Raw genomic sequence first — 13,901 nt, 5'->3', positions numbered from 1 at the left:
ATACCATCCTCCTGCCAACAGGCTTCAGGCTGAACCACTGTGCGTGTGCCACTGGAAAGAAACTGGGGACATGCACTGACAGCCCCCAGCATTTCTTCTGCTGCATTTCCTCAGGCTTTTCTCTCCCCTGTTCCCTCTTCTTTCGTCTTTCCTCTCTCTGCTTGGTTATGCAAGTCCTCCCCAAACTACAGCTAAAGACTCGGCAAAGGCTCCCTTCCCCTCTCCATGCCCCTTCCTGGGAGTGGACTGAGTCCAGGAGAAAAAAGACCTGTGCGGCATCCAGAACAGAGCTAGAATGAGTCATCCCAGCCCTGCTCAAAGCCTTCATCGGTTCCCCCACTGCCCTCCGGCTAACGAACAAGCTCCGGAGCACGGCCAGCCCTGGCCCCTGCTGACCTTTGCGGGCTCAGCTCTCAGACTCTGCCAGCCAACTCCCCAGAGCTGTCCTGCCTGCTCTCACTCTCTCACCTTCAAGGATTTGGACATGGTATTCTTTCCCCAGAAAAGAAAGCTCTTCTCTTTCCTCGTCTAAGCCCCACCTGCCCATCCTCAATCCCAATTTAAATGTGTCTTTCCCCAACCACCCCCCTGCAAGAGCTAGGGTGGGTGCCCTTCTTCTGGGTTTTCATGACATGTGGTTCCCAGTAGGGGACGCTCAACCCCATCCCACCCACACTCTGTACAGGGCCTGGCACATTGTGGGTACTCAGCCATGTCTCTTGAAGGAAGACAGTAGGGTAGGGACAGGTGATCACTCAGGCCCTGGAATGAGGGCCTTGGTAGAAAGAAGGAGAAAAGCCCCAGGCTCAGATACACCTGCCCATAATCCAGAGTCTGCACACATGTACTCACAGTTAAGGGAATAGTCATAACAGGTCATCTCCCACAGCAAGGCTGGCCACGCTGACGGCATGGCATATTCTGAGCAGTAACATACATACATACAAACGTGTGTGTGTGTGTGTGTGTGTGTGTGTGTGTGTGTGTGTATTACAGTCTTTGGCATATAGCTTAACAAATGCCAGCTTTCTCTCTATAGCAAATGACAGGTGATCCGATACTGCTGCTTCCTCCTTACCACCCCCCTATAGTCAGTTCTGGAAGGCTGTATCTTCAATATTCAGCCCTGGCCCTGCCCCCACCCCCATCACCCAGGGAGCAATCCCCAGAAGGTAACGCTGAGAACCCTGTAAATAGGCCCAAATGACTAAAATCCCCATACTTCTTAATAACCTACAGATTGAGTTCCCAGTTTTCTTTTCTCTAACAGAGTGATCAGAATGTGAGCAAGCTCGTAGGAGTCGAGAGAGAGAAAAAGAGAGAGAAAGAGAGAGAGAGAGAGAGAGAGAGAGAGAGAGACAGATGCTGTAGACCTAGGGGAAGAACTGAGAATAGACAATCATTCCCTACTTTTAGTCCCAGGCTTCCCTCAGCACTCTCTTTTGTATCCTATAGGTGACAGGAGAATCTGAGAGGAAGCCAGTGATTTGACTCAATTAGCATTTACTAAGTACCTACTACAATCCAGGCACTGGGGTGACAGACATGAACAGGGTTGAAAGGCAGTCCTCGCCTTCACTTCCCTGTTCTTAGCCAGGGTTTAGGAGCATCTTTGAGTGTTCCATCCCCTCTATAATTTGCCCATATTGCTGGTACTCTGATTTATTACAAAAACCAATATACAATAATGACTTCAAATAATTTAAAATCCTCCGGGTGGCCTAACAAATGTTTAGAAACAGCATGTCCCGAATTGTTACCAATACAAGAGATCCCAAGTTATGTAAGGTAATAGTTTGTTAAAGGAATGGCAAATTCCACTGTCTTTTAGAAGAAATGAGAATACATTAACTTTGGTGTTCCTTAGTTACAACATTTGCTTGCGTATTCAACAATACGAGTCTGTTTAATAAATGGATAAATGAATGAATGAATGAATGAATGAACAAGGCAATTAATGAACTGGTGATTCAGTTTTTGTACATTAAACCCACAGGAGTTAAGTAACATGCCTTCTTAACCACAGAGCTGGGGGTTTTATTCCAAGCCCACAGAGAGAAGTCCTAGGATGGACAGATGGGACTCTGGTCCTCCTCGAGTCACACATGAAGCCGTACCCCTGGGTCGGGGACATCTGCCAAATTATGCCCCTCTCTGCCCAGCCCACACTGCTTCAGTGGAACTGAAGGAACATGCAATCATGCAGCTGTAGAACCACGGAGGCTGTGAGGTTGGGTAGTGGCTGATGGTGTGAGAAAACGAGTGCTGAAGAAGGAACGTGGTGTGAGAAGATGTGGGCTCAAGTCTTGGATCAAATACCTCCTAGTACATCACCTACCCTCTCTGAACCTCAGTTTCTCCATCTAAAATGAGGATAACAAGATCTCATTTGGCGGATTGTGAGGATTAGACGAAGAATGCACATATATATACTTTCTAGACCATGAACTCTCTCAATTTATAGACCTAAGAATACAGAAGGTTAGAAGGTCAGAGGACAGGCAAAATGTAGTGGCTCAGGTCCTCAGCTACCCATTCCTTGGCAAAAGTCGGTGATAGAAGGTCTTTCACTGACCCAGCTGTCTGACACCTCAGCACCCCCTCCCTTACTCCCTCCCCTCTAGTCACACACTGAGAGCTGAGAAGTTGTACAGCCTCAGCCCGAGGTGCTGTGTCATGCTCCAGCACTTGTCATCCACCCTGTATACAGGAGGAGAATGAGAGGTGACACCTGGAGCTGAGGTCAGAAGCAGGAGCTGCCTGCAGGGACTACTACAGAAGTGGATGTCAAGAAGTGTGGAGAGGGAGCTGTGCCAGGCAAAGCACCAGCCCTGGGTTAAAGGGCACAGTTCCAACTCCTGGATCTGCCATCAAGAAGCAGCTGATCTTACACTGAGCACTTAACATGCATGCTAGACAATTCACATCTAAAGCCTGATCTGCCTGCCTCCCTGGGCTGGTATTATAACAACTGGTATTTATTGGTATTTCACTGCTTCTAAGACCCTAACAGTTGTAAGATGCCCCATGATTTCCTTCTTAGTGAAGAAAGAAAGAAAAATGCTGTCGATGAAACTATACGATGTCATTATTATAAGATATAGGCTGATGTTGAAGATGCTCCAGCTTGAGAAATGTGCATTGCAGAAGCCATGCAATGTGGTACATGAGAGCGCTGTGTGAGCATAAGACTAAATCTGATGATCCATCCCTGTGGGATAGAACCACAACCCTCAGCACCCTCAGCACAAATCTCAAGAGTGTCAAGCCCCTCCCATGGAGCACATTCACATGCGAATTAAAGGGAGAAGGAAATCAGTAGGCGTAGAAAGAAGATGGACAGTCTTATTGGTTCAGATGGACAGCAGTGGTCTTTTGGCAAAGTCTGAAGAGCCGCTAAGAATGGGATATTGGAGGGCTGAGTAGGGAGAGAACAAAGAGGACAAGTAACTTGGCTTAGAGTTCACCACCTGTGCCCACTCATGTGCACCCCCACACATGCAGGAGAGGACACAGAGGTCCTTCCTGGCCATGTTACAACAGAAGGACCCCGCTGACTCCTACAGATCTGTTCCTCGGGCCACATGGCAACCCTAACGGGAAGGCAGTACTTACAGCTTCCATCAGTCTCAGTCTTCTCTCCTCCTGTCAGAGTCCACTCCTTCTCCTCCCCACACATTCTCGCTCCCAGACCCCACACCAGAATGGTGGATTCTCCTTTAGAAGCACTTCAACCTGTCACAATGCCTCTTAAAATGTGACAGCCGAAAGATGTACATTGGAGCACTTCTAATAATTAATCACAATAGCCCAAACCAGAAAGCAATCTAGGTGTCAAATAATTGTAAAAACGGAGAAATGCACGTCTTCTATGTATATCCATTTAATAAATTGCTTTTTTACCAAAATATGGAGTAACATGTACTATGCCCATACTATGTTCAGAAAAGGCAGCAAAATTACAAACACTGAAAAGAAAGCTTCCTTAGCATTAAAAGGGTTGGAAGGAAATACCACAAAACAATAAGAACTTTTCTTAATCTGTGAACTGCTTTTTTTCTTTTGACTTTCCAGTATTTTACCTATTTTCTTTAATGGACACTTAATAGCTTAAAATAAAAATAAACGGACTAGATGAGAAATTTCAAATGGCCTCTGAATATAAAATTCAGCAGGACCAAGAATTCACACAATCCTAACATATAATACACATGCGTAATAGTATTTTTCTTCCAGACAGAATCACATTTCTAAATGACTCAGATTCTCTTTTATACCTTTCACTATATAGTATGTATTACTTATTTTAGGGACATTAAAAATATCGCCAAGCTATTATCAAAAAGTCAAAAGATAACAAGCGTTACTGAAGATGTGGAAAAAAGGCAGCCCCTGTGCACTGTGAGTGGGAATACAAATTGGTACAGCCACGATAGAAAACAGTACAGAGGTTCCTCAAAAAATTAAAAATAGAAATACCATGAATGCAGCAATCCCACTTCTGAGTATATATCCAAAGGAAATAAAATCACTATCTTGAAGAGATACTTACACCCCCACATTCATTGCAGCATTATTCACAATAGCCAAGATATGACAACATCCTAAATGTCCACTGATGGATGAATGGATAAAGAAATACACACGTGTGTGTGCGCATGCGTGCACACACACACACGCACAATGGAATGTTATGTAGCCTCAAAAAAAAAAAAAAAAGGAAGGAAGGAAACCCTGCCATTTGTAATGACATAGATAAACCTGGAGGGCATTATGCTAAGTGAAATAACTTAAGTACTAAAAAGAAAGATACATAGTGCATGATTTCACTTACATGTAGAGTCTTAAAGAAAAAAATCAGACTCACAGTAACAGAGGAATGAATGGTGGTTACTAGGTATTGGGGGTGAGGGAGACATTGGTCAAAGAGTACAAACTGTCATCTATTGATGAATAAGTCCTGGAGACCCAATGTGCATCATGGTGACTATAGTTGATAATAATGTATTATACACCTGAAATCTGCTGAGAGAGTAGAACTCAAGTACTCTCAACACACACACATACCAGGTAACTATGAGAGATGATGGAGATGTTAATTAGCCTGATTGTGGTAATCACTGTGCAATGTATATCAAAACATCACATTGCACACCTTAAATACACACAATTTTTGTCAATCATACCTCAATAAAGCTGAAAAAAATAAAACATAAAACACATTGCCCAGGTGTGCTGCATTGTCTATGACCATGCACTTCTGAAACACTATGTACAAATTATCTTTATACACTAAATCATACTTAAAATTCAGTAGAATTTTCTTTTAGAAGAGTAACCTTTTGTAAGGCAACAGATGTTTTTAAACATCATTGTCATTGTCTCTACTTATTTATCTGTTCCCTATATTGAGGGGTTGGCTGCTTATGAGCTCCGTTAGAACATTCCAGTCCTTTATACCTTTGACTTTTTTCTCTTTCTCGTGCTCACAATTGGTGTGAAGGTTAAAAGTATAAGTGTTATGTCTATTCCACAAGACAATGAGTAAACGCGAACATTCTCAAGCTCTTGTTCTCCTCAGACTTTATTGACTTCCACTCCTCTGTTCTGTGGAAAATAATTTCCTCTTTGCTCCCACTCCTTTTGGTCAATCATAATGGTGGCTCCTAGTGCCCCCCTCCTCACTTTTCTACTACATTCTCTTCTTTCCCACACAGATTTGAGCTACTGTCTGACAAGCATCTGGGTGTGGTGATTTCCACACCCCTTGCTGTCATACCCACACAGGACATGGGCACCCCCGTCAGGCCTGGACCACTCCCCTTTCATACAGGAACCGAAAACCACCTGACACAAAACCCGGTGAGACATACCTACTATCACCAGTCCTAAGGTCCATCACGTATGCTGCTGACGGTGCTGGACAGGCCCCAATAGAGGTATACTATACTCATTTTCAAAAAAACGATTTATCAAGTATTCAAATAAATCTACTGCCAATAAATGCACGCTGCCTATGACACTGCATGGGCAACAATTTAGTACTGCGTATCAAACATTTTAATGTGATTCAATTTTATACCTCCTCACGTTAATAAATCTGCAAATCATAAAAAAATTCTGTTTTCAGGACACAAGTCTCAATTCTCAGTTAAGTAAATATCCTTGGGGTTCTTCTCCAGTGTTCAAAGAAAAACTGCACTTTGGGCCCAGCTTTTGGGGGTGCCCCTCAGGCTATGGCAAGCTGCTTGCTTTAGTGAAAAGGCTCACTGGGACATATGTGTCCAGCACTAGCCAAGCACAGAATGGAAAACCGGAAGCGGTAGCAGCCACACCTTGGTTCTATAACCTCTGTGGAATACCACATGCATCTCCGCAGAGTACCCATACTCCCCTGCAGGTGGGTTACCTATGGTCTAGCCCCATGGGGAATCTTGTCCTTGAACTTTTTTCCTCTGTCCCTATTCCATGGGCTGCTGCCTTCCCACCCTTGAGTTCCTTGCACCAGACACTTCATGACAACATAGGTGCATCTTCACACCCAGAAAAGGAAAGACAGGAAGAAGACTCACCCACTGAGGACCACGATGAAATCCATGACATTCCAGCCATTGCGGAGGTACGAGCCCTTATGGAAGATGAACCCCAGGGCCACAATTTTGATACCAGCTTCAAAGCAAAAGATCCCAATGAAATATGGTTCTGTCTTTTCCTGTGGGATGAAGAGCAGAGGTGCCGGTAAGGCAGGGAATATACTTCATCAGATTCAGACAAAAGCACATCCTGGCCACCCCCTCCACTCTGACCAGTCCTGTGTCCTACAGGACGGCTGGACATCTGCCCTGGGCCAGCCCCATGTACAGGTGGGAAGGGCTTAGGGAGTGCAAAGGAGCAAGGGAAGTCTCAGAAAAGCCAGCTGCAGAAATGGACGGATGTAGGGGTAACACCAAGGCCAGGTTTCTTCCCAGGGGCATAACTGATGCTTCTAGCTTTGCCTTGAAGGGGGTGGCTTTTCCATCGCTGATCTTCACCTACATTGGAAGCTCAAGGGTTCTCATCTGCTGGTAATCAGGCTGGAGCCACTTATCCACACATTTGGAGTTTAAGCAATTAATTTGCCCTCTCTAGGGGGAATACATCAGACATATGAATCATTGCTTTAAGGTGAATATGGACATAAGATCTGGGAAGTTCACCATCGTGAAAGCACATAGGCTTTGAGATCCCTCAGCCTCTCTTCTCTACCCTCCCTTCTCCCTCTCACTTCAAAAGTCCCTTAGAAAGGGGAGCGAACTGAATGGCCCTTGTGCCCCCCCCTTCCATCTTGTCTGGCTTCCATGCAGCGTATACACAAGTGTTTGTGATGCCCTGAGAATTTCCTGGGAGCAGGAGTTATAAAGGTCAGTCCTCTTGTCCTTATACAGCCCAATGGGATCTGTCACGAGCTTGTCCCTCGGCAAAGAACAAACTCCTCACAGAACTGTAGGTTCACAGAACTGTAGGTGGGATGGGGCCAGGAGATGAAGCAAAGGAGAAGAAACCAGGGAAGGGAAGGACAGGGGGAAAGACAAGAAGGAAGGAGGCACATACCAGTCTGCGGGACATCGGGGTCTTGTCATCCTCAGGAAGATGCTGTTCCAGGGCCAAGACAATGCAGTTGGCAATGATGGTGGCCAAAATCATGTACTCAAACGGCGTAGGAAAGGTGAAGTTAAGGAACAGATTCACCAAAGAGACAGGGATGCAGCCTCCAAGACGGCTGTGCACATAAATACACAAAATTCATCAAAATCCATGTTATGTCTGCACAGTCTGCAAGATCTATATCAGCAAACAGGCAGGCAAGGCAGTGGATGGTCCTTAGCATGGGAACCCATAACCATTTCTGACTGGGCTCTAAACACAAAGCATCTTGTCCAAGAAAAGGAAGAATGTAGCCAATAAATAATACAGTTAGACATACGGTTGATACTTCAGATACTTGGTGAATTCAATGACATATCCGGGAATTAAGCAGGGCTGAAAATGGACACAGAAAGAAGGGAAGAAGAAACACTGATGTTGTGGCAGGCTGTTCTTCCCAGGCTTCAAACCACCGCACTGTACGATGATGCTTCAGCAAGGATCCAGCTGTGGCTGTCCGTTGCTGCCTCTGGGCATCACGTCTGGGGTCTCCTCCTCTAGAACCTCTGCTCAACTGAGTGGAAGAGCCCTTGGAAGAAGAACAATTCTCTCCATGTGAGCTCTCTTCTATTTCAATATCCAATCCAAAAAAATATTTAATGGGGTCAGGAGAAGCTTGCCTTGTCCCACCTTATTTTCTCCTAAGTTTCTACATGGATAGCAAACAGAGAGACACATCATGAGTCTGAATCCAAGACAGCGAAGTCAAGGCATCTAAAAACCAAAGTACAAATGAATGGCTAATGGATTCAGGCTTTTTTGTGTTCCATTGTTCTGAAGACCGATGAGGGGGCTCCCTGGGCCTCTCTGAAAGACAGGACTATGATTCAAGAGCCTGCATCCTGCCTATCCTGAAGAAAGGTTGTGTCACAAGCCCTGGGAGAGTTAGAGGGGGGACTGTTACCAGAGACAGAGGGAATCACCAGTTTCCGGAGTCAAGTGATTCTAAACATTGGATTTCATTCCATAACTGTTGTTGTAACAAACACAAATGAGCTGTTGCCACTGGTCTTACCAAGCAACCTATGCTCTGGCAGATTCTAGCATCCAGGCAGGAGAAAAGAGTAGATCTGGCCAAGTGGGGACAAGGCAAGGGACCATGCTCCTTGTCTCCCCACATATCCAGGCCTCCGGTGTAGCATGTAGGGCCTCGACCTTCCCTACGGAATACAAGTCATAAATATGCCCCGGATGCGTCCTCATCCCTGCCATGATATGTTAGTGCCCATCAGTGGCAGGTGGACATTCAGGGTGTCTGTGAGGAAGGGCAGGGCACAGGGCACCTACAGGCAGGGGTGCGTGTGCTGTGCGAGGAGCTGTGAGCTGCCCTGGTGCAGTAATGGGAGGCTGCAGTAGGTGAGGCAGCCAGCTACATCTGACCCTCCAGACATTTTCATCATACTCAGCAGTGTCTAGGGCCTTCTCCTCCCCAAGACTATGCACCCCTGAGTCACCGCCCACTCTTCTGCAGCTGGCCATCCTTCCTTTCCACACACCCCCAGTTCATCCAAGACCCGTACTCTAGGGACAGCTCTGCTGGCTTTGGCTGCTCTGTGGCTCTGCCCCCAGATCTGAAAACTGGATGGGCTCAGAGGACCTCAGAGCCAGCACCCTGCCTCCCACATGCCACTGTGTCTGTTTAACCCTCCCAGTCAGAGAGGAATCTAACCTCAGGGATCGTCCCTCAGCACACCCAGCCATTCCTCCTCACGCAGTCTCTCTGGGAACCAAAGTAGGCCCCTGAGAGCTAAACATGCCAGCAGACACACTCCACAGATGCCCGGCTAGTGTGCATGCCCACTTTCTTGGGACAAGCCCCACCCACAACCTACCTAGGGCCCCCAGTACCCACTGATCACAAAGGGGGTTCTCTTCACTCCCATCACGGGCTCTGGCCCAGAGCTCCAGCCAAGTGTAGAGAGACCAGGGATCACACTGCCCAGAGACAGTGTGGGACCTGCTGTCCCATAAGCCCTCTGAAGAGGCTGGCTGGTCCTGGGCCACCCAAGATCCCCCAGAACCAAGTGGCAGAATGAAGATGGGAGTGCCAGAAGTGGTTGCTGAGGCACCCAGGCCTTTTCCTGAGAACATGCCTACCAGTCACGGACACACGTCATGCCTACCAGTCACGACACACGTCAACAGAAGTTGAGGGCATTTAGGGCAGTGTTCCTAAAATGCAGCCCACGGGATACGAGCACTACAGGAACTTGCAATCACATCAATGAGGGAAAGCCGGAATTCAGGAAAGCGAGCAGGTGTCCTCCCAGCAGGACTTCCTGGAGCCTTTCGCACGACTGTACTATTGTAAACAGTGTGCACCGCCTCCCCCAAAGGGGGTGAGAATGGTACACAGCATTCCCTGACTCGTTCCACTGTAGCATCCTTCTATCAGAACATCTCTCCTGGGAATGGTGTCGGAGGAACGTATTTGGGGAGCTCAGACACAAAGGGCATATCTCACTGCCGGTCCCCAGGTGTGAGGAGGAGGGCCGGTGCTCCAGCAGGAGTGACACTAGTGCCTCTGCCACCTCTCACCTCATCCTTGTTCCCAGCAAAACTGTTCACAAAGTGTGAGGCTCAGCTGCCCTTCACCATGGCCGGAAGTGCCCTGAGCAAGTTCACAAAAGTTGCCCAAAAGGTCCAAGGAGCCCAGCAAGTGACCTGGGAAGCAGGGCTGGGGACCACGATGCTCTCACTCAAGCGGCCCACATCAGGAGCTCTCCTCGGTCTGCTTGGGTTCGAGGATTGCTTTCTGGGATTCGGGCTTCTTCCCCTGAAAACCTTAAAGTGATAACCACAGACTTAAAAGTTCATGAGCTCGTAGTTGCTGACTTGCAGGCACAACAGGTCATGGCGGCTATGTGCCCCCAGGCCTCTCTACCCCACAATACTTGCTTGGACTGTCGCAGCCCCTCTGTGGCCCCCACTCCTTGTTCCCTGCTTCCACACCTGCGTTTCTCTAGCCAGATCACCTAAGCATACAACTCCCTGCAAGGACCTTTAAGCTCACCTAGTCCAGAATGCCCAGTGGCAGATATAGGAGGCTTCTGAGAAACACAGGAAGGTGTGGCCATCACACCCCAGAACGCCCCAGGGTGTTTGGGGCAGGAGAAAGGCTCTTGGCTCCAGGTGCTAAGGAACCAAACTTCCTGTGACTGGCCAGATATCTGGATGGCTGGGAATTCATAAGGTTTCAACTAATAGCACTGCCTAAAGCCCTGGAGGCTACAATCAAAGCAGGAAGGTTTGGTAATGCATTGCTTCTGAGAACACCCCACTGCCACGCCCTCCCCCATCCAAATCCTCTGCCTACAGTCTGATGTCTAAGGACGTATGCAGAACAGCAATCCTTTGGCTTGAAATTTTGAAGGCCATCTGGGTGGCTCAGTCAGTTGAGCATCTGACTTCGGCTCGGATCATGATCTCACAGTTCTTGGGTTCAAGCCCCACAATGGACTCTGTGCTGACACTGCAGAGCCTGCTTTGGATTCTCTGTCTCCCTGTCTCTCTGCCCCTCCCTGACGTGTAGCTTACACACACGTTCTCTCTCTCTTAACAATAAACATTTAAAAAAAATTTTTAAAGAAAGAAATTTTGAAAACTATTTAAATGCACATATCCTCAGAAGTGATATCCCTTTAGGCATTACAGATCATCTCAACCTCAGGATGAATTCATGTTTGGGGCAATTAAGAATCTGAGGTGAGATTTTGCTGCAGAAGAGGTGAGACTATGGGAATCCTGTGTATCTGTGGACTACATGACAGAAAGGATGGTGACTGGGAAATTTGGGGAGAGAAGAACAGGAGAGGACATCCAGTTCCATCTGAGGCCCAGTCACTCTCCCTTCCAGCTCTTTCCTTTCCCCCCTTGTGTCCCCCTCTTTCTGAAGAAAGCATGAAGAATGGGCACCTATATCTTGGTGCTTTTGCCTCCACCTGCAATGGCCTTTCTCCTCTTTTCTGGTCATATGTCAAGAGCAAGCTAAAATATCACCTTGTTTGTGAAGGTTTCCCTCTGTGCCCCACTACTCCTTTACACTGTATGACTTTATCATCTCTCCTCATATTTCCCTTCCCCCAGAAACTGTACCTTGAAAGCAAGGGCGTGCTCTTGTTTACCTCTCCACGGGGCAGTGCTTACCAGAGCCCCTGGTACACAGTAGGAGCAGACTCCGTGTTAAACGCAGGCATGAATGAACGGGAGCCAGCCCCTAGAGCGGCAGCTCCATTGAGGAGCCATCACAGAGACTGCAGGGTAGTCACTCACTCTGGCTGAGGCCCGGGCTCCAGCTTACCCCCACCCGTGGGAGCTGACTCAGAGCTGCCGCTCCCATGGCTTCTCCTTTACCATCATAACTTCAAGCCAAATAAGCGTGGCTCTAAGGCTTGAGGCTCTGCTACATCTCCAAAGGGAAGAGCCTGGATGGCAAGTAACAGCCCATAGGCCAAGGGAATGCACCTCAGGCTAGACAAAGATATGACCGGGAAAGGTCAAAGGAAGCTCCATGTTGCCAAGGCCTCAAAGAACAAGGCCCTTCGTGAGACAGTAATGGAAGTCGGTCCAGGACTCTTGATTCCTTCTGCCCAGGAACTCAGTGGCTCCCATTACATTCTGTGCTTGACACCAAACACATTTTGCAGAACAGTATCTCTCCCTGGTGTCCAGCTATAGACAGAGATCCTGAATAAATGGAACTACCAGGGCAGTGAGGTGTGGGAGCCTTAGGGCAGGAGTTTGCCTGTATTATTCACCTCTGGAACCCTGGTGTCCACCACATGGTAAGCACCCAATAACTGCTTTCTAATTAATTAATAAATTAACCAATCAGTTGATTAGTGAATTGCACAGAGAAACCAGAGCCAGAGGTATCCTTGCAAAAGGTATCTCACACTTTCTCCACACCGTGTACCCATTTGAACTTTCTGTACTATGTATTACGTATACACGTTAACTATTCAAAAATAGAAAGCAGCATGCATAGAAGATCCCTTGAATGTAACAAGAGTTTTGAAAAAGAAGCAAAGAAAAAAATCTGTCATACTAGAAGGATAATGAGCTTTCTTGGGGTACAAGGGGTATTTCCACTTTCTTCTTTACTCCTTTATGTACTGTCTTGAGGGCTATGAGTATGTATTAATTTAGAATTATAAAATCAATCAAAGCTATAGGTATTTTGAAAAAAAAAACAAAACAACACAAAAACACCATTCCAACCTGAGGGTCATGGAAATCAATGCAAGATTTCCGAGAGGATCTAATGCAGGAGGACAAAGGGACCGGATCCAATGAGGAAATGGCCATGGAAGTACCTTGAACCCTGCCAAGATACCTCCTCTCCCTTACCTGTCTCACTATCTGCTCACTATGGGCCTCATTTGATCAACTTCTCTGGCAATCTCCCCAAACACCCCTTCACTCGTCTCTCCCTCTGAGCCCCTTAATGAGGACCTGTGCCGTTCCATCTCTCCCTTTCCCGTCTAGCAGCTTCAAGACAATCATTAGGGAAATGATAAAAATAGGTTTGCTTATTGATTTATCTCCTTTACCCAATGCTCCTTCCTTCCAACGGTTGACTTGTTTCCTTAGCAACACAGCTAATTTGAGCAGCGCTACTTGGCCTGCACACCTACCATTTGTTCATTTCCTTCCTGAAGGCACAAAAAGCCAGGGCAAGGAAGAGGGCTGCCCTATAGGCCACAGTTGTGGTGCTGGCCCTGCTCATCAACAGAGCCCTGGGGACCTGGCCTGGGAGATGAGCCACCTTCTGCCCAGAGCAGCAGAGCTTCCCCTGTCAGCCCCTCTCAGGGGTAGGTCTATAGACTGGGAGGGTCTTGTAGACAAGACTGGGAGAGACTTAGGCTCAAGGAGCACACCTGGGGAATCCCAGGGGAAACATGCATCTCCACTACCATCAGGATACTGACCCTAGATCCCCTCCGCTCTCAGCTGTGTCCTCTCAGAGCTATGGCATCAAAGCACACTAAGGAGACTGAATATACTCAGAGAGGCTGAGAGGCCACCAGGGACAGACTGCTGTGCTCTCTCCCCGACTCCAGGCCTAATGAAGATTGCACTTTTGTGGGGAGCAGTCTGTGGCCACTCATGCACTTCCTGTAAACTCCTGGGGGAGTCTAGAATAGCCCACAGACTCAGAGAAGGCTTGTCTCAACCTCCTTTACCCATTTCCACCTCTCACCCCAGGCCAGAACACT

At 47.4% G+C, this 13,901-nt stretch overlaps 1 protein-coding gene across 6 annotated transcripts in view; it reads right to left on the bottom strand.

Annotated features, from left to right (window-relative positions):
- CACNA1E (calcium voltage-gated channel subunit alpha1 E) overlaps window positions 1-13,901 on the bottom strand; it is a 587,464-nt gene that overhangs the window by 276,308 nt on the left and 297,255 nt on the right. For all 6 annotated transcript variants that reach the window (XM_053209404.1, XM_053209402.1, XM_053209403.1 and 3 more), the window contains 2 exons: window positions 7,591-7,697; window positions 6,573-6,712 (listed from right to left, as the gene is read on the bottom strand). In XM_053209404.1, coding sequence (XP_053065379.1) covers window positions 6,573-6,712; window positions 7,591-7,697 — 247 coding nt within the window. The remainder of the gene's footprint in view (window positions 1-6,572; window positions 6,713-7,590; window positions 7,698-13,901) is intronic.

Source organism: Acinonyx jubatus, chromosome E4 (genome assembly GCF_027475565.1).
Source record: "Acinonyx jubatus isolate Ajub_Pintada_27869175 chromosome E4, VMU_Ajub_asm_v1.0, whole genome shotgun sequence".
Lineage (NCBI taxonomy): Eukaryota > Metazoa > Chordata > Mammalia > Carnivora > Felidae > Acinonyx > Acinonyx jubatus.
The sequence above is the reverse complement of the archived record's forward strand: the minus strand, read 5'-3'. Positions and strand labels throughout refer to the sequence as shown.